Source organism: Cylas formicarius, unplaced genomic scaffold (assembly GCF_029955315.1).
Source record: "Cylas formicarius isolate icCylForm1 unplaced genomic scaffold, icCylForm1.1 PGA_scaffold_2__14_contigs__length_35257938, whole genome shotgun sequence".
Lineage (NCBI taxonomy): Eukaryota > Metazoa > Arthropoda > Insecta > Coleoptera > Brentidae > Cylas > Cylas formicarius.
The window spans coordinates 30,974,437-30,997,772 of record NW_026844319.1 but is presented as its reverse complement, the minus strand read 5'-3'; the positions used below and the strand labels follow the sequence as shown (position 1 = coordinate 30,997,772).

Below are 23,336 nucleotides of genomic sequence, written 5' to 3'. Positions count from 1 at the left end.
AGTAGGTATCTCACCCAAATCGCTATTAGATAAGAAGAGGTGCCGAATGGTGATGCAGTTATTATTGAAGCGAAGCGAAATCTCATTTTCAACCAATAAAGTCTAAATTAAAAGATCGTGCAAGATCTACAATAGTGATATAGGAATGAAATTTCATAATTGCAAAAGTACGAAAAGGTGCAGGTAGGTTTTATTGCTTGATTTTCGGTCGTCCTCACTGGTAATTTGAATAAATATACAAATATACAAATATAATTGTGAACTTTTCGAAATTCTGCGATTTGGCAAAAGAAAACTCCCTTCTGTGTACAAGCAATTTATTCTTACATGATACATCCAAACTTACATATAACGTTATGCGCCACCCCCATCTCCCCCATATCGATAACGGATAGCACTTGCTGAAACCTACAAACCACCACCCATACACGTACATAGCGACACGCTTCAACAAATAGTATGAATCGCCATCAATCTGTATTTGATTATGTGCACGACGGAAAAAATAAATTAAAAAAAAAACAACCTCTTGTTAACGATAATCGGGCGGTCGGAGCTGTTCGGTACATCTGAATCACAGCTCTTGCGTCCTGCTCTCCTGCACCAAGTACACCTGCGAACCGGGCACCGAGCTGGTGGTAACGAAAGTGCGGTGCTTGGCCCTGATTAGCGACAGGCTGCTTTCGGCTGTGTCGGCGCGGTCCTCAGCCGCCTCCAATTCCCTCTGGAAACGGCGAACGCGAGTGACGCTCTGCTGCGACACGCCCTCCTGCAACGAACCGGTCGCATCCAAACCCTCCGCATCTTTCTATAAAACTTTACCTGTTCCTGCAGCTGCCTCTTGAACAACACTATCTTCTGGTTGGACTTGTCGAGCGCTTCCTGGAGCAGGGCGATGTTCTTTTGGTCCTCCTCGCATTGGATCATCACCTCCTTGACGGTGCGCTCCTTCTTGCGCAGGATCTTTATGGTTTCCGCGTGGCGACGTTTCTCTGCAAGTCGATAATGCACTGATAAAAATACGCGATCTCGGACAAGATAATGATGCTTTTGTTATTTTGTTATTTTGTTCCACCTTTTTGATTAAGGAATGTGGTGTAATTGAAAATATTAGACCAGATTACATTATTGAGAAACTGAACGTAACTACATTAGTTTTTCTGTGGATTACGTTATTTACAAATGATAGATAACCTATAAGGCAAAGTGTCAGTGCATTTTTCAGATTTTAATTCATGTTTAAGATCGGAGTAAACTAGAATCAAAGTCTCTTTTCCACTTCAAATAATTCGATACCATCATAATTCAGATATATATTTTTTTGATTATACTGGACGCGTGTGCTTCACTATCGAGCACCTAAATTCAAAAACTACCAAGGTTTAGAAAGAAAATCTTTTTTCTACTCCCATCTGTAAAATACCTTATACCCTTAACCTCAAATCAATTTTTAATGATCTTGAGCCAAAGAAAGGCCAAAAGACCTTGCTTTAAATTCATGTAACTTTGGCTGGTAATTCCTTCAAAATCATTGGATATTGTGACAAAAGTATAAGTTAATGCGTCAATTTCATGTAAGTTTTCGGCCGAGAGTTTTTTTTGGTATTACATAATGTGAAATTTCTTCATATCAAGCAATCATCGTACCTTCATCTAGTTCGGCCTCCATGTCGCGCACGCGCGCCTCCAGTTTGCTGATGATGCGCTTGCCACCGACGATCGCGTTGGCCTCGACCTCCTCCAAACGCACGGACAAGTTCTTAACCTCGATCTCCAAGCTCTTCTTGATCGCCTCGATCTTCACCACGCGTTCCTGCTCTTCGTGGAGGATCTCGACTGTGTGTTTCAGTTCGGCCTAAGCAAAAACCACGCCCCATCGTGTCGACCGCTTACCGTTAGACGTACCAAGGACACTTACCTGGATACGCTGGTAGCGTTCGTCGGAAATCCTCAACTCTTTCGTGACCTCGTCGTAGTCGGCTACTATCGTGGACAGTTCCTGTTCGAGTTTACTCTTGGAGGAGGCCAGGTTGACGTTGATGGTGGTCAATTCGTTGATGCGGGTGCTAGCCTCTTCATACAGCTGTTCGGCGTGTTTCTTGCCGCGTAGCGCCTACAGATTGAGCCGCGTCACCTCTCGCTTCTTCGAATTCCCCCAACTCACCCCTTCGTAGTTGCCACGGATCTCTTCCGCTTCGGCGGTCAGGGCCTGGACTCTCCTCTGGGACACGCTGAGCTGATCGAGGGTGACCTGCAGCTGACGCTGGATTTCCTCGTAGTGCGCCTGGATCTCGGTCAGTTGCAGCGATTGCTTCTTGATGGTCTTCTGCAGGTCGATGTTGGTCTTGTTGGCAGTGTCCAGGGACATCTCCAGCTCGGTGATTTGAATCTGGAGCTTCTTCTTCACGCGCTGGACCTCGGTCTTCAGGCGGGTCTCCGCTTCGACGACACGCGCGTTCAGCTGCTCGATCTCGATGCTAGTCGCTTTGCTGAAAACACGACGCGCCCATTGCCAAATGATGCCAGATTTGAAGCGGAATTCATATAGAAGATCCATAGAAGATAAAGAAACATTACATAGCTAAGCGAGAAACACGAAATAAAATCAATCACCAAAAAAATGAGATGTGGGATAGAAAATGTCAGGAAAGAGTCGGATTATTAGACACGAAAAAAATATCCTTTCGGAATACACACACTACAAAGATCTATTGAGAGAAGGAAGAAGACAATACATTCAGGAGGAGATGCCAGTTAGCACTGAAGGAAAACAAGTACGAATATAAGAAGAAACAGTAAGAACAGCGGCTACCAAACTCAGAATTATTAAAAAGTGTCACTGCGAAACTAATGACAGCGTTAACACAGATCTTTGCCCGAATGGTCAGGATGAAGGAAGAATAAATTGTGAAGAGTTTTCTGCGCAACAAAGGGGCTTCGCCAGTGGTGATGTATATCAACAACGTATTTTAAAATTTATGTGAAAGAAGCCTTACTAAAATGGAAACAAAAACAAACAAAAACTAGCCAAAACTAACAGGTAGAACGGTACTTTTTATAAAACTTCTAAGCCGCGGTTAAGATTGATCGGTTGCTTATAGATTTCTATAGACTCTCGATTTTTCGTTGATAGAAGAATCTATAAGCAACCTAACAATCTTAACCGCGACTCAGGTCTCCTCTACCTGTCACCAATATGGGGGTCATCCGAGACGTTGTTTGCGCTCCTCATTTAGCTCCGTCCCCTCAAACAATATATAATCAGGTACAGAGTAAAATGCGACCCAGTTTCAGTGAAGCTCTGAAGAAGCCAACAGGATGATTGGCGAAACGTTAGCTAGTTCGAGTCAACAAAAACTGAAGCAGGAAGAATCCAAAAGTTTTACAAAAAGTATTACAGTAACGTGCGGAAGTTTCTTTGAAAAATTAAAAAAAGAGGTATTTAGCCTACAGTTTGCAGCGGTCACAGCAGGGGTTTAAGAAGATATAGAATATATGGCAAGCAAACTAAAAGAAACCTATGAAGATTGGAGACAATTAAAAAAATTAAGAAGAAATAGAAGCCTGTGAAAAGTCCAAAAACCTAGGGGTTACACTGGATAAAACGGGTTTAGATAGATCTAGATTTGGATTTAGACCGATCACTTAGAAGATCCGTAAGAGCAAGAGATGGACATATAAGACAAATAACAAATAATCTGGTACGGCCATGTGCAGCGTATGAACGACGACAGACTACCTAAACAAACAATGAATTGGATACCATACCACCGGAAAAAAAGAGGGCGACCAAAAAGAACATGGGGCGAGGGAGTTCGCAAAGCGATGAGCTCGAGAAACTTAGAGGATGGCCAATGGGAGGACCGAAGATAATATTGTTTGCTAGAGGCATCGCGATGACAGGATAAACAAAAACTTGTGGATTCTATTGTCGAGTGCTTCGGCTCCTGCCTTTAAAAGCCTGTAAATAAAGCAAGCTGCTCGACTGGCTACTGTACGTCTTAACCTATATATAATGTTACGTCATTAGTTCAATTAACATGGCACTTGTTTTATTTGGCACGGCGGTATGGTCTTAATGTCGGACTATTTATAGATATAAAAGATTTTTCGGATTACGCAAACTGGGTGTCGATCAAGTCCCGTTCTTGGTGGACTTTTTTCCTGCGGGTCTTATTTGTCTTTTATTTAATATTTCTTCTTGGTAGTGAGAATGGAAGAGTCGAGTACTTCCGGCAGTATTGACCTGAAATTCCTTTTTACCAAATGGTTGTAATTAAGCATCCCGGTTGTTTTACAACCAAACAAACGCCAGTCACCTTTGATCTATGAAATAATGGGTGGTCTTCCTATCGAAACCTCTGAGGTCGCGGCTGAGGTCCTCCAGAGGCTCCGCGAATGACCGCTCCAGCTTCGCTTGCATCCTCTCGTCCATAAGCTCGAAGTGTCTCCCGTGGGTGGTCCGGGATATGCACGCGACCTCCGACTTCCTCGAATCGAGTTCCACGGCTTCGGCGATGACCTTGCGGCTTCCTGCCAGCAGCTGCGCTTCGATCGACTTGGCGGACTTGCCCCGCAGGAATTTCTGCTGCGCCATCAGCTCCCGTTCGATCACCTTGTCGTGTTCGGGGTCGTACTCGATCTCGTCCTTCATCTGGCCCTGCAATTTTTTTATTTCCCGTACCAGGGCTTTCTTCTTCCTCTGCTCCGTTTTGATTTTGGTGGTTATCCTCGCTGCCGACGCCGTCTCGGCCAGCAGGAACGCGGAACTCGCGTGGGACCGACTCTTTCTCAGTGTACGTTGAGCGCTCGCCTCAGTTTTCCGCGATACGCGCGTCAACTCCTGCTCACTGTAACTGCGGGTCGCGGAGCTCGGATCGAGCTCAGCGCTCCAAGGGAGGTGGGGGAATCGGATTTTTGTCCCGGGCCGTTTTTCCTCTATGTAATCGACCATCGGCTGGTAAAAGTTCATGCCCGTGCCGTAATTGTATTCGTAGCACTGCGTTTTCGGTTGCCATTTGGATTTCGAGTCGGGTCTCGGCATCTTCCGGGTCTGGGTCGTTGTTTTTATCGATAAACTGACGTTTGAGCGGCGGATCGATCGGTTTTTATACGCCCCGGGGTATTTATTTATAGGCCGATACATCGGCGTTTTTTGGCTGCCGAGCTGACAAGTTTTTCCGACGAAGCGGCCGATCTTTCACGCCTTTTTCCGGCTGCGCCATTGAAATTGTAATTTACGAAGTCACCATATGTTTTCCTAAATATTTTCTTCCTAATTCCCCGTGAGTTTCCAGTATTTCCTTATATATCTCCATATTTTCTTCGTAATTCTCCATGAGTTTGCAGTTTTTCCTTACATATCTCCATATTTTCTTCGTAACTCCCTATGAGTTTGCAGTTTTTCCCTATATATCTCCATATTTTCTCCGTAATTCCACATGACTTTACAGTTTTTCCCTATATTTCTCCATATTTTCTCCCTAATTCCCCGTGAGTTTTTATCGTATTTGATCAGAATTTTGGAGAATGACGAAGAAATGTCCCAAACCGACAAGTACAGATGAACTGGGAGTTACGTATGAGGTTTCAGGTTGGGTTGAGATGGAATGTCCATTGAAGGCTAAAAGAGGTACTCAAAAATGGCTTGCCCCGCGGACTTTCTTTTCTAGCAAATGAAAGTGTCGGATATGCGAAGAAAACATCAGTTGAAGCAAAAAAAAATAATCGCAGCACTCAGTGGAATATTTTGCACGAAGAGTGCTTATCCGATTACATAGTCATAAATATTACAGCATTATATTAATTAAGGTCAAGAACTTTAAAGCTCCATATTTATGAACTGATCATTTAATTTGCATTTTCTTTCGTCCCCACCATAGAAGTGATTAAAAACACAAAAAGACCAGAAGAATGTACTAGGCAATCCTGAATGAAGTGAACGACGTATATTGCAATACTTTGGCCATATCACACGAAGAGATAAAGACTATCTTGAAACATTAATTAAGGCTGAAGATCAACAACAGAATACTAAAATCAACAGTTGCACGTAACCATAATATGTAAGAAGAATAAAATTTAATGAATGAAGGGGACTGATATTTCTTGTCTTTGTTTGATATATTTTCTAATTTTTCGTTAATGAATGACAATTTGGGATATGTTTGATTAATTTTCTTTATTACCTTACAATGTATACTTGTTTTTTTTTGGGTGTTTCTTTTTCGAAACATTAAAAGGTAACTGTTGGGCAATCATACATACTACAATCAGACATACTACGATAGGGAATAATTTTAAAAAAAGGATAGCAGTAGACAGATCGCAGCGCTTAGCGTAATATTTTGCACGAAGAAAGCTTGTATATTGGCAAAGGCCAAAGAACTTTAAAACCCCATATTTATGAACTGATCATTTAATTTGCATTTTTTCTCCCACCACCATGTTATCAAAATCAAAAATAAATCATGGAAGGCCGACGATGAACTGATCATTTAATTTGCATTTTTTCTCCCCACCAAAGAAGTGATTAAAAACATCAAAAAGACTAGAAGAAAGTACTAAGCAATCCTGAATTATGTATACTGCAATACTTGTCATGTTATCAAAATCAAAAATATAAGGTTGTTCGGAAAGTCATTTCGTTTTTTTCCGTCAGAGGACTTAATTACGTTTTTTCGAAACCAACTTCACACTTAAGCCGCATAACCATTATATGTCTTGAGAGCTGATATTGTAAGGCTTGTGTGTGAAAAAGTTCTATTAATTCTACGCAGTAGTTTTTGGTTGGTGCCCTTTTAAATATGGAGAGCAATAAGCAGCATTTTCGTCATATTTTACTTTTTTACTTCAGAAAAGGTAAAAATGTTGTCCAAGCGAGAAAAAAATTGACGGATGCGTATGGAGAAGGCGCGTTAACAGTGCGCCAGTGCCAGAACTGGTTTGCAAAATTTCGATCCGGCAATTTTGATGTCGAAGATGCACCACGGTCTGGAAGGCCGGTCGAAGCTGACAAAGATGCGATAAAGGCATTAGTTGATGCAAATCGGCGAATAACCACACGAGAGATCGGTGAGAGATTAAATTTGTCGAATTCGACTGTTTATGGCCATTTGAAAGGCATGGGCTTAACCTCGAAGCTCGATGTGTGGGTGCCCCATGTCCTTACGGAGCGAAATTTGTGTCGTCGCGTTGACGTGTGTGATACGCTCCTCAAACGTCCAGAAAATGATCCATTTTTGAAGCGGATTATTACTGGGGAGGAAAAATGGGTTGTATACAACAATGTTAAACGCAAGAGGTCATGGAGCACAAAAGATGAACCGGCTCAAAGCGTGTCAAAAGCCAACATTCACCTCATGCATTCATGCTCTCCGTTTGGTGGGATGTCAAAGGAATCGTTTTTTTTGAGCTTTTGCCGGACAATACAACGATTAATTCAGAAGTCTATTGTCATCAACTGGACAAATTGAATGATTCACTTAAAGAGAAGAGGCCCGAATTAATCAACAGGAAGGGTGTAGTGTTCCACCAGGATAATGCGAGACCTCACACAAGTTTGGTCATTCGCCAAAAACTTTTACAGCTTGAATGGGACGTACTGCAACATCCACCATATTCTCCAGATCTGGCGCCTTCCGACTACTATTTGTTCCGGTCCCTGCAAAATTTTTTAGATGGCAAAACCTTTACCTCAAATGAAGATGTCAAAAACCACCTGAACCAGTTTTTTGCCAGCAAGGACCAAAACTTTTATGAGAAGGGAATTATGTTACTGCCAGAAAGATGGCAAAAGGTGTTGGACCAGAATGGCCAATATATAATTTAATAAAATATTTATTCATTATACGAAAACTGTCTTTCATGTTCCCCAAAAAAAACGAAATGACTTTTCGAACAACCCAATAAATCAACGATCAACAACAGAATACCAAAATCATCACTTCTCTGACATGAACAAACGAAGAAGAAAAAGAAGAAAATTTAATGCGCGAAGACGATTTCTGTTATTCCTCGTTTTTGGTTGGTATATTTTCAAAATTTTCCTTTATGAATGACAATTTAGGGCATGTTTGATTAATTTTCTTCATTACCTTACAAAACTGTTTATTTGTTAAGTGCTTCTGTTTCGAACAATTAAAAGTTCAAGTAGTGAAATAAAAAAATTGACGAAAAATTGGTACTGACCTTTTCAAAATATCTAAACAACAAAGGTACCTAAGCAAAATTAGATAGATAGTTGAAAAAACTGAATAAACTGTGTTTGTTATAGGCGCCACAAGCGAAGCTAAGCAATTTTGGTTACATAACATTGTTTTAGCGTCAAAATCAAAGAACAGGATACACCACAGAATTTTCCATCGAAATAGTAATCGATTTTCTCCCCGTCAACATTACCGGCCCGTCCAAAAATATCCGTTTTCGATTCCAAGTCGACAGCAGTGACGCCGACTTCGAAAATATATCGGGAAAAAGCATCCAACCTTACCTAATAACTTTGTTAATTTGCCAATACGATCGCTTTGAACTTTGTCTCGAGCGCAAAAATAAACGCGTTCAATTTTTAATAAATTTTAATTACGATACGCACGTTAGAATAGACGAGCGAGACACCAAGGAAATTGTTTCGTATTTCACCGCAAGGGGGCACCATTGACAGTGCGAATTATAAAATTGAAGCTTTCTTCGAAAATTTTAAATTTTTAAGCTATCAAATTAATACGTTATTGAAAATTTTCATTTTGTCACAAAAATTAATATAACGTTGATATCAAAATCTGAAAGTAGATTAAAATCCAGCCAGATATTTTCTTGCGTTTCGGAGTTCTTATGGAAGAATATCTGTGTTCAGTGGTGATCAAAATATACGGACCGTACCCTTATGAACCACTCTTTATAATTGATTTTACAATTTTTAAATAGTTTTTGATGGTTGTGGTTTTCGTTTTGACAGGTTAGAAGGGGCGAAGTATTGTATCTCGTGCGCTTATGTCTGAACCTCGTGATGTTGTTCAAATAAAGAACTTGTAGTGGACTTCTCTTGTATTAAAAAAGTCTCCAGTACTGCATTACAACATGAAATTGCTATTTCTTATCAAAAATAAATAACGGACTCTCGAACAAGTGTTTTACAGATAGATGTCAAAATGTTCTTCTTCTTCTTTACTCCTATGGCCAAATGAAACTGTTGACGGTTCCTTATTATTGACATATTTAAGTCTAAGCTAACCAAATTAGTTAAACTGAGTATAGAACGCAAATTCAAAAATAAAAAATAATACGTATAAACAATAAATATAAATATTTAATATAAATACAATACATCTTTTGTTATTTGACGAAATAGGTAAACGTTGTTTGTAGGATTTCCTTAAGTTTAAGTAGCGCCATCTATCGGCTTTTAGCGAGATTAGTGAAATTACGAATTATGTTAACTTAAGGTGCAATGGCAGACAAGGAGAAGGGAGTTAAGTTCACTTTTTTGAGGGAAGCGCAAACGCTTTCTAAATAAATAATTTTTATATTCCGTTCTATTTAATTTGCATAATTCATTCACATAGAAAGAAACCTTTTTTTTATTTTTTTAGTACAATACTTGTAAATCGCAATGAGCAATGAATGTTTGAAAATTTCTATAAAATCATGGCAAATTATAATTTTGTAGGAATATTATAATTAAGCATTATTTGCGAGGAAGAAGTATTAGTAAATAACTGAGTAGCTAACATCGAAATTTATGTTATGACCCATTGTGTAATACCAAATGTTCGAAACTTTTCCTAATTACAGTTTTTTCCTGTATAGAACTAAGTGTTATCTGATTTATTAGTCCTTCTCAGTCTAGAAAGCCGAACGCCACAATTTTTTTCCGTTTTTACTCACCGTATAGCTTCAATCTCTTCGTCCTTCTCCTGGAGGCGTTTTTCTGCTTCGTGGCGGAATTGCGCTAACTCGGAAGACAAACGCTGAGCCCGCTGTTCCTCAGCTTTGCGACCCTAACCAAAAACAACACCTTGGAGCAGTTCGAGTCTCGAGCAAAAATGTCAATACGTACGGCTTCCGCTTCTTTGTACGCTGCGGTGAGCTCTTCGCGTTCGTTCTCCAGGCGGCGCAACTCCAACTCCATCTCGTGGAGACGGCGGGTCAGTTCGGTGATGGTAACTTTGGCATCGCCAAGGTCGTCTGCGGGATTGACACATTGTCAAGATATCCGAGACGTAAGGACTTTTAAACAACTCACCAGCCAGCTTCTTGTTCTCCCTGGCCAGTGCATCTTTCAGCTCGCGAGTCTTGTCCAACTCGTGGACCGTCCTCTGCAGCTCCGTCACCTTGTTCCTCAGATCCCTCTGACTTTGTTCGTACAACTGCACCGTTTCATCCAGGCGGCTCTTCAAGTCAATGTTGATCCTCTCCAGCTGCTCCACGCGTTTCTGCAACTCCCTGGCGGTGTTGTTGGCTTTCTCGAGATCGATGATGAGGACCTCGACCTCCGATTGCAGGCGCGACTTTTGCTTCTCGAGGTTGTTGACCTTGACCAGGAGGGCCTCGATGTGCTCCTCTTGTTCTTGCAGGCGCGCGTTGAACTTGCGTCGCAGCTCCTCCACTTCTTCCGCGCGGGCGGCCGCCTCAGTCTCGTATTTGGATTTCCACACCTGTACTTCGCCCTGAGACTTGACCAGTTGCCTTTCAAGGTCGAGACGGGCCTCGCTTTCCTCCTCCAGCTGCACCCGGATGGACTCGAGTTCCACTTCGACCTGGTGCAGTTGGGCTTCCAGGAGCGACCTTCTTCTTTCATCGTCTTCCGCGCGGCGACGGGCGTCCTCTAGTTGACTCGCGAGTTGGGATCTCAAGTAGATGGCGTTTTCGAGATTGACCTGCCCAAATAGGAAATTTAAGCCATCAGACACGTAAAACTTTACTTTTGGATTTCTCTTTTGAAATCCAAGGAGGCCCTTTTAAGAATTGTTGAAGAAAGTTCTATTGAATCATACTAGCAAAGACCAGTTAGAGCAATGGTGCAGTTCCGTCATAGCGTGACATCTTTAACTATTTAATTGACACAGGAATTTTGTTTGTCAGTTTTGAAATCAAAATTTTTAAAATTTAACGATGATCTCGTTTGAAAATGTCCCAACGATTTGGTGCAAAAGAGCCCTTATTTTCATTGGAGAAAAAAAAGCGGGGAAATCTTTTTTACCCTTAAACGCTGTAGACAATATAAGTATTTGCTGTCTCCATACTTGAAACCATCTCATTTTTATGAACGACCAATTTGAGTTTCTGATTATTAATTAAGTAATATAAGCGTACATTATATATGTATTTAATAGAATATTTTATTCCGATTACGATGATGTAACACACTTTATATTTTAGTCCACTAGTTTTTGACAAATCAGCAAAAATAGGAATTTTTTATATAATTGCAAAGAGGGCCGTGACTGACTGCAACAACAATAATTATTTACAAGTTGAAGTAGAACAGAAACACTAAAAATGATAATTGTATGTGACCACCGTTTTCCTGAACACATTTCTCATACAGTCTAATTGTCTCATTGTTAAAATGTGTTCTGGGTATGTAATTTTTTATACATCCCCAAGAAAAAAATCCATTAAACTTAAGTAGGAGCTGTTGGCTGTTCCGTATCCAACCTCTGGGATAGTCCATGTTAATAAAATTTTTAACTTGCACAACATTGTGAGGAGGGACACCGTCTTGCTGCCATATAATCAGCGCTGATATATTTAGGGATATATATGGTGCTCTAAGAGCAAATAATGATCTGCAGTTAACTTTTGATCTGTGGGTTTTTATTTCGTGTATTTGTTTAGGATTATTGAAAGACCAATATCTCGTAATTCGTCTATTGTCACCCTTTCTTGCAGTGAACGAACTTCTATTAGTCCATGAAATATTTTTCAATTTTTTTTTATTCTCATTATGTCTATTTAAATAATCCGAGCAAGACTGTATCCTCCTTTGTCATTGTTCTTCACTTAGTTTTTGAGTAGATTGATCCCGAGAAATACCTGTCTCTTCATATGCTCTAGTGATAGAGGAAACTGAATGTGCTTCATATAATCCTAATATGTTTGCCATATTTTCTTCATTTTTGATTCCGGCATTCCTTTTTAGAATTTAATACGTTATCGTTTTCTGCAAATTTCCTTGCCAGCCTTGGAAATATCTGTTTTGAAGAAGCTCGGCGCTCTGGATGAAGTCGTATTTTATTGTTCAGAAAGTATACTTGAAGCATATCACTCATTTCACGGAAAACCAATTTTAACAATAATGACGTGGACAATAATTCAACCGTCGACGTTGTTTACTAATATGTGAAACGTAAACAGTCAGGGCACTCTCTGGAATTATCCTATTTTTGTCGATTTGTGCTCAACGAGTGGACTAAAATATAAAGTGTGTTACATCATTGTAATCGGAATAAGATATCCTATTAAACACGCATATAATGTATAGGGTGTTTTATTTAAAAAATATGAAGTAGGCTTATATTTTAGAAAATTGATAGTGTTTTGTTTTATACGTCACTTGGAAAAAAGCTTGGCTACTAACCCTACATTTCGTGTTTTTGGTTCCCTTGATATCTCCAAAAACAAAAAAGTGACAGCCAATTAAAATGTTATGAGCATAAATTGTGGTTAGAATTCCTACCTTGATGTCTTGGACTTCTTTGGTGAGCTCGATGTTCTCTTGGGAGAGGCGCTGCTTGTGGGAGGTGATATCGACGATGGTCCGGTTCAATTCTTCGATCCTGACGTTGAGCTCGTTGATGGTGATCTCCAACTTTTCGGCGTGCTTCACCGAGATGAGCCTCTCCTTGTTCACGCTTTCCACTTGAGAGAGCAGCTCGTACACCTCGCTTTGGAATTTGCTCTTTTCCTTTTCCGCCCTGTCAAGCAAAACGGTCGTTTCGTGGAAAAGAAAAACAGGCCGCCGAGCATTATAAATAAACGCGGTGGGAACGGATTGAATCTGGGACAAGAAACTAAAAATAAGTGTTCGAATATTTGCTTGACGTTTCGAGTCATCTGCGAGAGAGATATTGCTTTTATTTCGGCCATTATTTAAGATTAAGCGCGAAACTTGGTCGAGTTTGTGGAAACCCAACTTTGCGCTATGTAGCGCCTTCGTTAGCCAGAGAGAAAGAGAGACAGAGAGAGAGTCAGAGAAAACGGTCAATGAAATCATCCAGAGTTGGATATCAGATATGCTGGCCTACTCAGAATGCACTACAGAGATTTTCAGGACGCATTTTCCAGATAAAACGTGTCGACGATGACGGTGGTGGTACTATGACGGGTTTGCAAAAAACACTTACTTACCTGTGTTGCCAAAATTAGGAATCTGGTTTTTTGTGAGGCTGCAACATCTAAATATTTGGTATATGGATTCAGTTAATACATTTTCTGATGTTCATAAATTAATAATTCATAGTATTGGAGATATACTCTCATTATTAAGAAGCTTATACAGCGGGTGATACAAGAAAGTGAGAACACTCTATAACCTTTAAAGGGCTTCAGATAGCGATTTGAAATTTGGAAGGGCTGAATGTCCAAGGAAACGACAGTAACTTTGGAATTTTAAATGGCACAATCTACATTTTTTCATTTTTGGATTCAGGAGATCATTCTAGGTAGGATAAGAGGGTTGTTCTCTTTTTTTTTAATTTTTATCGTTGAATCTGAGGAAGCTCTCCCTTAAATCTTCTTTTTTTTATAATACTAATCTGTTTTTTCATTTCACTGCATGAGCTTGTCGGGAGTTTCTTCTGCATTTTTAATCTTACCGACTTGACAATTGATAATGCATAGAAGCAAAGCCACCTAAGTAATATTTTGTTTTTGTAAAAATGTATTTACTTATCTGGTTTTTTCCTTTCTGTGATCTTATTTTTTATTTATTTTTTTAAAAAGTACCGATTTTGAAAGGTTTTTGTTCCCATTAGAGTGCTATTTAAAACAAACTAGGTTATCCTAAAAAATTAATAGTTCATTACATTAAATGCTATTTGCCATTAGACAAGTAAAGAAAAGTTTCATTTACCATTTTAACCTCTGTTAACAAATCTCAAACGGCAAAGTGTTTTTGCGTGCGGCTCGATGCATTTTCAAAAAAGGAGCGATTTTTCTCGAATTCTCAGTTTGGTTTTCGCAATGGATCATCTACTCAAGACTGTTTAGTTTCCTTATATAATCGAATAGTCTCGAACCTGGATCATAATAATAAAACATTTTGTATGTTGAAGGGTTGTGACCAAAGAGTTGTGCTTAGAAGTGATGCTTCTGTGATTAGATCCTCATCTAAAGAACTCACCAGCGGTGTCTCACAGAGAAGCATACTGGGACCTTTATTATTTATAATATTTATTAATGATATAGATATATTAATAATCAGATGATTTTTTCCCAGACAATTATGTTTCTTTATATGCAGATGATACTGCTGTGGCAGTGTCATCTAGGAGTCTGGAAGATCTCACGTTCTTGGCCACTAGGGCAATAAGTGGTATGATCCGATGTTGTGAGCGTAACGGTATTTGTTTGAATGGGACAAATACTGAGATGATGTTGTCTTCGCTTAGGGATTTGAACAAGAGCTTATTGGTTAGTAAGCAGGATAAATCGATCGAAAACCCTTCCAGGGCTAGTGTAGTTTTTGTACAACAAAAACTTATTGTTCGAAAAATGTTGGGGAAGTCCCTTGTAAAACCCCGTTTCCAAAATTAAATATTTTTCCTTCTCTCTGTATATTAAATAGCGTAAAGAGTAATTTATCTAATTATTGCATGACCAGAATTGGTGGACATTATAATTTTAGAGCTAATCTTAATTTGCAGTTTGTATTTTAGTGTTCTAATGTTTTTTTTACTTGTTGACATTATCCGATATTTTTGTTAAAAATCAATGAAAATAAACATTTTTTTTGATCAGCTAACGCGGTCGGTAGTATTTATGATGGTAACAGCCTTCTAGACACAATTTTCAAAATTGAATAAAAATAAAAAAACAATAGAAATTGGAAAAAAACCAAGTAAAATGATCTTCTGAATCCAAAAATACAAAAAAATATAGGTTGTGCCATTTAAAATTCGTTTCCGCTCAAACCGCATTGACTACATATTGTCAAAAAATTGTTAACCCTTCCATATTTCAAATCGCCATCTCAAGCCGTTTAAAAGTTATAGTGTTCATACTTTCTTGTGTCACCCGGTATAGCACGGTGAAATTTGGTGCGTATATAATTTAATTGTCTAATTTTTGACATACAAACAATACCTCAATTATTTATTAATTAATTCTTCGCATTCCAGTTTTCAAAATATTTGATTCTTCAGTTTTTGCGGGGCAGTCAAATGAATACTTGAATACTGTAAATGTTTTATTACTTACCACTGGCTTAAATTAAAAAAAAATAGTTTCATCATTATATCAAATATTTCGTTAAACTTGTTCCTAACATTATGCAACTTTTCTGGGGGAATTATACAGCAAATATTTCGAACTCAAATTTTCATCTAAATTGGGTTATTTTTTACTTCTTAGATATTCCCAAAAAAATTAGGGGTGTTAGGTCCGGCGACCGAGCTGGCCATTCAATCCACCTGTTAGGAAAAGCAGCGTTTAACCAAATATAAAATTTAATTTTTTGCCTTGCGAAAACTGTCTAATCAAATGGTTTCAAAATTGACATGCGAATAGAATGTGAAAAGAGGTATCACATGACCCCTCTTACCATTAAAAAAAAAAGGGTACAAAAAATAAAAGATTGAAAAATTGTTCAGACACTTTTTTAAGACTTTCATTTTTTCTTATGTCGCCATATTCGTTTTTTCGATTTTTGGAAAGAGGGTAAAAGACGAATGACACTTCGAAAAATTTGCGTTAATTTAATCAACACCTGAACAATCTGCAATTTCGATAAAAATTGAAAAAGATATTGGCGACACAAACAATTTTCGAATAACGTAATGCACATTATTAGCAATTAGCGACAACCCCAGCAAGTGTATTTCCGTTCATGTTTTTAAACGTGTCCAGAACTCTTTCTCTTAATGTTTCTAGAATCTAGTAGGCCAAGACATCGGACTTTTTAATGGAATATTTTTTTCTTTAAACTGCTGGCTTAAGAAAGCCGTGACTTGGATAGTATTACAATTTTTATTTGACGTCAAAGTAGGTATCCTTAAATGGAAAAAAGGCGACAAATAAATCCATGGCCTGCTGTTATAATAACTAAGACCAAAACGTAACAAAATGTGATAAAATGTTTTGTGCGCTTGTGAGACGTAGCTGAACTGGAAATTTGACGTTCTTACAGAAAGATCTAATACTGAGAACATAATAAAAGTGAAAGTCGATGCTGATTGTAAATAGCAACAGACCATTGAGGTTGTGTTACTCGTCTTAAAACAAACGTCTTAATAATGTCACATTTTGTCAGCTCCGAATTAAATAGTTTGGGATTTACTGGCGAAAACCGAAATCCTCTTTCACCATTTGCTATAGGCATGACATGAGCATTTATATAAAAAAGAGAAAATTTAATGCACATTTTGACACCATGTTACGAGATATGTTCATAAAAACATTTTGCATTGCTTTTAAAAGTTCAGCCCATTGTATATGTGACAAAAAATTGAAATACTGGCTGCTTGTTACCGTATTTATGGACAAACTCGAGGGTGGAAACTACTATAATGAAAAAGAAAAAGATGTATATGTACTTTATGAACCATTCAGCAAATTCTGAAGAGAATCTCACTCCGCTAGTTATGGCCTTTTTATAAATTGGATTTGCTGCAACCTACATAGTCTGGTTGAATTCTATATATTTTTTTGTGGTGTGGTTAGATATATAACTTATTCTAATGGGTCTAGATAATAAATACTGAAAAAATAATAGGCGCTGAAGACATCAAGTACTATGATCTTTATATTTTATCTCTTTGTGGATGGACGGAAGTGCAGATGTATTAATTATAGTGGTTTTAAAATATCATGAACAAGATTTTCAGATTTTGACAAATTGAATATCGTGGAACCATTTAATAATAATATTGTAGCCCTGAAGATTTGAATTCACGCCGTATCTCGAAAATTGAGCATTTGCCAAACTACTTTGTTGTCGACTATCGACCCTGTTAGGGTCCTCTTTCGATGCCGTGTCTAGTCGTCCGAAAAAAAAATTGACAATCTCGCATTCGCCCGAGACAAATATGGCGTGACGCACAATCGTCCCGAGTTATTTATAGCGGTGGCGAAACCAAGCGATCCGGGCCGAACAACCGAGTGACTTATCTAATCTTAAGTATCCTGGCGCGGAAATATTTTCCAGGTGTCGGCCGAGCCCGCGCCATGCGAATTTGAACGCCACGCGACCTTGAAAACATACAATTATTTACCCTAAATCTACTCGGGCCATTGTTATAATGCGACCAAAAATATAGTGCATTTATTGCTTTGACGTTGTACCTTGGTAAAAGTAGGTTTTGCCTGAGATGGACCGTAACGAATATTTGATGAAAGTTGAAATTTTAATTTGAAACGTAAATGTTATTGTGTTAGATAATGCCTCGTAGAATTCAGCCCAAATTAGAAAAAATCCAAATACTTCTTCAAATAAAGAAGAAATTAAAGAATTTCTGTACGAAAACCATTTATATTTTGAAGAGAGCTACACGAAAAAACAACTTCTGGAATTATTAAAAATAAAACATTTAAATAAAGACTACAAAGTCCATTGTACATATAACCCGATTGACATGATTTGGTCTGAGTTGAAAGCGCATATAAGAAGAAATAACGCTTCACCAAAATTTAGTGATAGTATCATAAACGCAATTCGGCAAGAGGTAGTTAAAATATCAGTACAAAGTTGATCTAACTGTGAAAAACAACAAATAAAAAATGAAAATATTTATTATTTTTAAGTGGCTGATACTTTATTATTATTATATTTAATATTTTGTATATTAATAATGGTACTATGTAGAAATGTAATCAAATAGAACGTAATAAATTGTGAATTTCTCGTCGAAATAGATTGAAAACATACTCATTGTTAGTGTAGGTAGCTAAATTCCTAGGTGGTGGTTACCGGTAAGGGTAAGCAAAGTTAATCACGGGGTCGGTTCAGAAAGCACTATATTTCTAATTTAATATATTCCCAGAATGTAAATTTGGGAGTTTAGATATATTACAAACATTCGTGCGAGTAAGGTATATATCTTTTTTGATACTTTATGCGGCTTTGCAATAAGGCATCTGAAGTTTAATCCTTAGCATTTTATTATTCGCCTATAATTTGTATAGTTAATATAATTATTTAATAAGATGCAATTTCCAGAGTAATTTATAGCCCTAAACCGAATATCCGCGTCGTTTGTTTTATCGCGCCGAATCGGATTCTGCTCGTCCAAATAAATCTCGTCTATATAAAGCTGACTTCGGGTAAACAATTACAGTCGTTAATACAGGGATCTTTATAATCGTTTACCGTGTGTATTTTGGCATGACGGTTGCAGTAAATATCTAGAGAGTGGCGCCTTTATAACATGGACCATATAGCTAAGATTTTAAAATTCCTCAAAATAGCAATACTTTAATGATGGAGCCTTTCCATGGATAATGCCTTCTAGGATATGCAAAATAGACCGCATTATTTTCGTCATTCAGAGTATATTAAATAAGAAAATTCTTGACTCTCAAATAATATACAGAGTGCCAGAGAAACTTCGCAATTTGAGTTCAGTAGTCTTCGTCATCCTTCCCAGGGGACAGGGGAAGGTCAAGTAACGAAAACACACTACTATTGAAACTAGTTATACATACCTCGATTTAGCCTTAGCTAGAGTGTCGATTTGATCTTGAAAATCCACGACGATCTCCTGGTGTTTCTTTTTGAGGATGGCGGCGGTCTCCTCCGACTCAATATGAACATCTTCGAGAAGTTTGCGGAGTTTCAGCAGCTCGGTGTCCCTCTTTTTGTTGATTTCGAACTGCAATTTTTAAAGTTACATTCAATTACGCAGGTCACCAAAGTAGATCTCCTTCTATAAGGAAATACAATGCAAACGCTTCCAGTTGCGGTAATGGAAAAAATATTCAGATTTGTTTTGACCTTCAGCTTTTCCGTATTCAATGCATAATTGTTAAACGTACAATATAAAAACCATAGTTCAGGATCGTTTCATGCAGTTTTATCTATTTGTATTGATGAACAATATAGATAAAAGCCGAGAAAAGGTTTTACAAGGAAGACGGCTCATAATACATACGAGGTTAGCGTCAAAATTTCCCGGCCTGACATAGATGCAGCTCCAGTATCACGATAAAACTTAGTAGGCTGCGAATAAAAATGAAGTCTTGCGTCAAATAGCATTTTAAACAAGACGTGTCCGAAAAAATGTCGCAAATAATGCAAATTGAGTATAGTGCAATCACAAAGTTTTTGACAAAGAAGGGTTAGCACCTAAAATTATTAAAGAAAGGCTGGATGGTGTATACGGCCAAAGTTCTCCTTCGTATTCTGTAGTGAAAGAATGGGCAAAACGTTTTCGAATGGGGCAGGAGTCTCTTGAAGGTGATTCAAGAACTATTCGACCAGTGGAGGTCATAACGGAAGATATTGTTGCGATCGTGGAAGAGGTGGTATTGAGTGATCGACGTTTAAAGGTCAAGGAAACCTCAGAAATTACTAAGCTTTCTAATACAAGTGTTCGTCGAATCCTGCATGATCATTTAGGTATGCATAAGGTTCGTGCAAGATGCGTTCCTAAAAACCTTTCGGGTATTCAAAAACAACGCCGTGTCGAGTGTGGAACCGAACTAACCAAAACTATTGCGGCGGAAGATGAAACTATGGTTCTCTATTATGACCCTCTATTGAAAAAAATATCAATGGAGTGGCGTCGTAAGGGCGAAGCACCTCCAAGAAAATTCAGAATCTGCCAGTCAACAAAAAAGGCGATGGCCACAATCTTTTGGGACTGTGAAAGAATTCTTTTGATAGATTTTAAAGAAACTAATACCACTGTCAATGGTAAATATTACGCAACATTGTTACATAAATTGCGAGACTGCATACGTGTAAAACGTGGAGGAAAACTGACCAGAGGCGATAATGCGCCTGTCCATACTGCTGGTGTTGCACAAGCTTGTGGGTTCCCTCCCTATAGTCCAGATATGGCCACCAGCGACCATTATTTGTTTGGATATTTGAAAAAGGACTTACGTGGACGGCGGTTTAAAGACGAAGTTCAGTTAAAAGAGGCTGTTTTAGCTCGTTTGCAGACAAACCAAAAGAATGTTTTTTAAAGGGTTTGGGTTGTTAATAAAGAGATGTAATAAGTGAATTGAAGTTAAGGGGGATTATATTGAAAAATAATAATTTATTAATAATAATTTTTCCTGTGCGATCCTGGAACTCTTCAACGTATCTCCCAATGAATCCCCAGAAACAGGCACAATGGTATCATCAGCAAACAGTGTGTAAACAGATGTAGGATCCACAAGGGGAAGATCATTTATATATATTAAAATTAATATGGGGTCCAAAATTGAGCCTTGGGGCACTCTTACTCTCCAGAGTACTTAATCGCCTGGCATCTATTGCTAAGGTAAGATTGCACCAAACTAAGACTGATATTTGCAAAATTTGCCTTTAACTTACGCAGAAGAATTCCATGATCGACACAGTCGAAGGCTTTAGTTGAGATCACAAAAGAATACAGTGTTATATTCTGGAATGCATCTGTAATGTCTGAAACTAAATTGTGAATGCCCCAAACATTGTTTTTATTTCCTTTGGAACCAAACTGATTATTATTTAAAATGCAATTAATTTCAAAATATTGAACTTATTGTTTAGCTATACATTATTTGAAACAGTTTGAAGTAGAGATATAGGTCGATAATTTTCAACAACATCAGGGTTACCGTTTTTAAATGCTGATATCACTAGAGCTTTTTTTTTAAATGTCTGGAAAGGTGTTGACTTGAATACTTAGTTCCGTGAGATGCGGTAATTTTTCATTCTTGACAGACTTCCTCGACTATTTTTATTTTTGAGACTATTTAGGATTTTCATTCATTCATTAAAACTAAGTTCAGCAAGCGTAAAATAAGATTATAGTTCAATTTTATCCAAATATGAACTATAGTGGACGCAGTAGAGACTATATTTGCAAAATAATTGTTGAATTCATTAGCGGTTATGATATGTGATGAGGGCTTTCCTGTACGGGTGGCTCTATTTTTATATCCCACAAGCATTTGGTGTTGTTTGTTGATGAACGTATCAAATTATCATTGGCTTCGATCTTAGCCTCACTTATTGTAGCTCGATAAAGCTTTTCATATTACTGCTATTTTGCCTAAAGAATTCGGAAAGTAGCAAAAGTTCTTACATTTGTTGTTACACTTACGTTTAAATTGTCAGCTAATCAAAGGATATATAACAAAATGATGATCTTTTTAAATTCCACTGACTCACCTGACTCTCAGCTCCGCCTTCGGCCTCCTCCAGCCGTTCCGACAGTTGGATAACCTGCACGCTCAGATCGGCTTTCTCCCTTTCAATCTGTAACGAACGAAATTCGACTTTAGAAGCGCCGTTATCTAGCAGGCTGTGACGAAGCCAAGGCAGCGGTGGCAGCAAAATCTTTCCCGTCAAAAAACCCAAAAAGCTCCAAAAAATGCGCTCCCCATTTTTATTTTTAGCGAAGCCGCGGGCGCCATTGCCAAAATATTAAAATAGACCCAGTTTCGAATCACATTCTAAATTCGGCGAGCGCTAGAAAAAGCCTTGCAACTCGCTGCACAGTTAGCGCGTTGTGTGGAGGGGGGTACTTACTCTTGATCTGAGTTCTCTTTCTACTTCGAGGTCTTCTTGTAAAAGGCGGATTTTGTCCTGCAAGAATATTCGCTTTGAAAATTCGAAAATGGGATCAACGTGGATTCCGATTGCGTAACGCCACTGCGTTATCAGTGGCGTGACAATGAAACAACGCGAGTGGTGTAAAACCGATTAAAATTTAATTTATACGTAATTAACGCTATACGTAGGGTTATGGGTGGCTTCGGATGTATTTTTGAATTTTTGCGACCGAAGAGGGTTGTAAAGGATCGAACTAGAAAAAAAGGAAAGGAAAAACCAATTCACGGCGTATCCGAAACCGTCGCACTATCACACAGAGCACTTGGTGGGAGCCGCACTGATTTCGATGGTACTAGAGACGTGGTAATTCGATCCTCTGGTCAATTATGGTTACCTCGAGTCTGGATAACGCGGTCAGGTCCGCGCTGTACTCGATGCTGACGTCGGCAGCGCCTCCGGCTGCCCCGCTAGACCGGTAGGAGTACTTGGAGCTCCTCGCCACAGAGGAAGACATCGTCTACGTCGTCCAAGGGTTGCGGTTCGAGATGGGGGCGAAAAAGTGCGCGTTCAAAATGTCGGTGCGTGCGTCGGAAGGAACCAGCGTGTGGTCGGCCGCCTGACAGTGGTGGCTGAGTCGTTCGTATGAGCGTCGCGACGCAGAAGACGCTCGGAATAAGCCGGTCAGGGATTGGGCGCGCGTGCGCGCCCCTCCCCCCTCCGAAATTCCGCGTTTCGGGAAGTCTATTTTTACCGAGATGACCGCCGCGCTTGATTTTATCGCCAGCGATTCGAAATATTAGAAAAATACAATAAATACGGCTTTACTTTTTTCATAACTTTTTTATTTTTCGTTAAGTGGTTAAAATTTCAAAGAGACCCCGCGGAATAATTACGTCGCCGATTTGATACGGACCGATTGCGCTGGCTTTTGTCCTGAATTATGGAAGTTACCTGCCGATGGCAATTAAACGCGGGTCGAGTCGATATTAAAGGATAGAACATAGGGACGGACTTTCAAAGGTTTTGTGGGTGTAATCTCATTAAATTACACTAAGAAAAAACAGTGACATGTAATATATATTGTTTCATTATCAGAGTCGTCGTTGAGATGAATTATATTGTTTTAACAAAATAAATAAGAACTAAAAGTTCAGATTTAAACGAAATATATATTCACATGACAATTGTTTCGACAACACCGTGTCGTATAAAATAACTTTATTAATTTTTTAGACTTAACTATTGCGAAAACGCAAAACGAGTTAGATTTTTCCATTTACCATAAACCTCCACACACGGACAAAGTCACACATAACAACTCGAATCACCCTTATACACACAAAATGCCATTTCAGTCTTTTATACACAGACTTCTTAATACGCTACTCTCAACAGAAAATTACAACGAAGAACTTAATATCATTAAACA

General features: G+C 38.6%; 2 protein-coding genes across 2 annotated transcripts; both read right to left on the bottom strand.

Moving 5' to 3' along the window:
• Nucleotides 1-300: 300 nt before the first annotated feature.
• On the bottom strand, nt 301-22,568 carry LOC132697801 (paramyosin, long form-like). Its single transcript, XM_060663457.1, has 13 exons — nt 22,302-22,568; nt 21,884-21,940; nt 21,524-21,610; nt 18,862-19,028; nt 12,680-12,917; nt 10,244-10,877; nt 10,058-10,185; nt 9,886-9,998; nt 2,165-2,489; nt 1,919-2,113; nt 1,648-1,855; nt 823-992; nt 301-769 (listed from the first exon to the last, which is right to left on the bottom strand). Exons 1-13 carry the CDS (start codon nt 22,419-22,421, stop codon nt 575-577), a joined length of 2,637 nt encoding a protein of 878 aa, XP_060519440.1. The 5' UTR covers nt 22,422-22,568; the 3' UTR covers nt 301-574.
• Nucleotides 2,496-6,733, bottom strand: LOC132697802 (paramyosin, short form-like). The gene has a single exon (XM_060663458.1). The coding sequence runs from the start codon at nt 5,144-5,146 to the stop codon at nt 4,316-4,318; it is 831 nt and encodes a 276-aa protein (XP_060519441.1). The 5' UTR covers nt 5,147-6,733; the 3' UTR covers nt 2,496-4,315.
• Nucleotides 22,569-23,336: the final 768 nt, after the last annotated feature.

Bases quoted from the DNA above. Each gene is read 5' to 3' on its own strand.
- LOC132697802 (XM_060663458.1), bottom strand. From the start codon at position 5,146: ATGTATCGGCCTATAAATAAATACCCCGGGGCGTATAAAAACCGATCG.
- LOC132697801 (XM_060663457.1), bottom strand. From the start codon at position 22,421: ATGTCTTCCTCTGTGGCGAGGAGCTCCAAGTACTCCTACCGGTCTAGC. The intron at 10,878-12,679 runs GTAGGAATTCTA...CTATTTGGGCAG, and splicing joins AAGAAGTCCAAGACATCAAG to GTCAATCTCGAAAACGCCAT. The intron at 2,114-2,164 runs GTGAGTTGGGGG...CTCAATCTGTAG, and splicing joins TCCGTGGCAACTACGAAGGG to GCGCTACGCGGCAAGAAACA.